Source organism: Manacus vitellinus, unplaced genomic scaffold (assembly GCF_001715985.3).
Source record: "Manacus vitellinus isolate BGI_N305 unplaced genomic scaffold, ASM171598v3 scaffold_1472_pilon, whole genome shotgun sequence".
In the NCBI taxonomy this organism is placed as follows: Eukaryota; Metazoa; Chordata; class Aves; order Passeriformes; family Pipridae; genus Manacus; species Manacus vitellinus.
This window is the reverse complement of record NW_021939043.1, coordinates 1-1868: the sequence shown is the minus strand read 5'-3', so window position 1 is coordinate 1868 and position 1868 is coordinate 1. Positions and strand designations below refer to the sequence as shown.

Sequence of the window (1868 nt, the reverse complement as noted above, 5' to 3'; positions counted from 1 at the left end):
CAGGGAAGGGCAGGAGGAGGAGGAGGAGGATGACTTCGATGATTTCACCCAGGACGAGGACGAGGAGATGTCGTCGGCCTCCGAAGAGTCCGTTCTGTCAGTGCCAGAGCTCCAGGTAAAAACTAAACTTTTAATTTAAAAGGCTCGCTGGTGGAACTGAGGGTGTCCTGAAACAGTCTGAGGGCTCAGGGCAGAACAGGTGGGAGTTCAGCTGGAAAGGTGGGATGAAAGCTCTGGAGTAACACTTCTGAAAAAAAATAAATAAATAAATTGATTAATAATTCATTGATTGATAACAGGCACCACAAACCCCCAGGCCCCAAGAGCCTCCCCTTTCCCAGTACCTTCCACCAGGGATGGGGGAAAGTGTTGGGAAAGGGGGCCCATTTTCATGCTAAACTGTAACACTTCAGAGGGAAATAAATAAAAAAATAGACAGATAGATAAAATAATTAATTAATTAACTAATAACAGCCTCCACAAACCCCCAGGACCCAAAGCCACCCTCCCCTTCCCCATACCTTCCACCAGGGATTGGGGGGAAGCTTTGGGAAAGGGACCTGTTTTTATGCTAAACTGTAACACTTCAGAGGGAAATAAATAAAAAGATAGATACATAGATAGATACATAGATAGACAGATAAAATAATTAATTAATTAACTAATAACAGCCTGCACAAACCCCCAGGCCCCAAGAGCCCCCCCTTTCCCAATACCTTCCACCCGGGATGGGGGGAAGCTTTGGGAAAGGGGCCTGTTTTTGTGCTAAACTGTAACACTTCAGAGGGAAATAAGTAAAAATATAGACAAATAGACATGCAGACAGACAGATAGATACCTTGGCATCGTGCTGTTCACAGAGAAATTGGACACCAGGTTTTCCTGAGCAGATTTCAAGTCCAAAGCTGAGGGAGGGTATTTGAAAATACACAGATTTAAACTCCTCATCGAGGCTACTCTTTAACAAGAAGTGCTTCGAGGGACAGTTTATTTTCCAGGTCACAGTTCCAGCAGGCCTGTAAGAGCCAAGATTGATCCTTGTGGAATCCTACCTCTGGCTCAAGGCCTGACCTGCTGAATGGCAGAGTCTGAACTTTTAATTCTTTACAGTAAAAAAAAAAAACCTGGGCGGCTCTGGAGGGTTTTGAATTCTGTTCATCATGGAATTTTGGGCAGATGCTGCTCTTGGAATCGTGGTGCAGGGAGGGGGTTGCTGAAGGATATTTAAACAAACAGTAAAATTAAACAGTGTGATGTTCTTCTGTTCTGCTTTCTAAGGAGACCATGGAAAAACTCACTTGGCTCGCAACAGAGAGACGTTTGAGCCAGGAGGGGGATTCCGAAGAGGAGAATTCCCAGGAAGAGAACTCTGAGCCTGAGGAAGAGGAGGAGGAGGAAGGGGAAGGGATAGAGAGTTCACAGAAAGATGATGAAACGTGTGGAGATACCTCAGAGGAGCCCAAATCTGCCTTCACGCTGGCAAAGGCAGCTTCCCCCCAGGTGGAGACCCACAGGACTCCAGCAGGTGAGGGCTGGGGGTTTGCTGGGAGTGGGGAAATGGAACTGCTCTTCTGTGGAAAGCAGGAACTTTCAATGAAATTAAACCCTTCCTGGTTTGATTTCACTGAGTGTGTCTGAGCTCTGTGCTGCTTTTAACCTGGAACTGCAATTCTGTGGCTCAGTCCCAGCCCTGTGAAATCAGGGCCCACGGAGGTCCTGGCACGTGTCAGCCGGGGGCCCTCGGTCCATTTGAAAGTGTTTATGCCTCAAAAACCTGCAGGCACATTTGGGGGTTTGTGTCAGCTCCTACCCAGTTGTAAGAACAACTTTCAACAGCCAAATCTTTGCTGAGCTGAGTTTTGTGTGAT

General features: G+C 46.8%; 1 protein-coding gene across 1 annotated transcript; it reads left to right on the top strand.

The window, feature by feature from the left end:
* Positions 1 to 6: 6 nt before the first annotated feature.
* On the top strand, positions 7 to 1549 carry LOC115307196 (GON-4-like protein; the record flags this gene model as incomplete). The annotated part of the gene is made up of 2 exons (XM_029958177.1): positions 7 to 115; positions 1279 to 1549. Coding segments are annotated over exons 1-2 (319 nt in total), but the record flags the coding sequence as incomplete, so codon positions are not given.
* Positions 1550 to 1868: the final 319 nt, after the last annotated feature.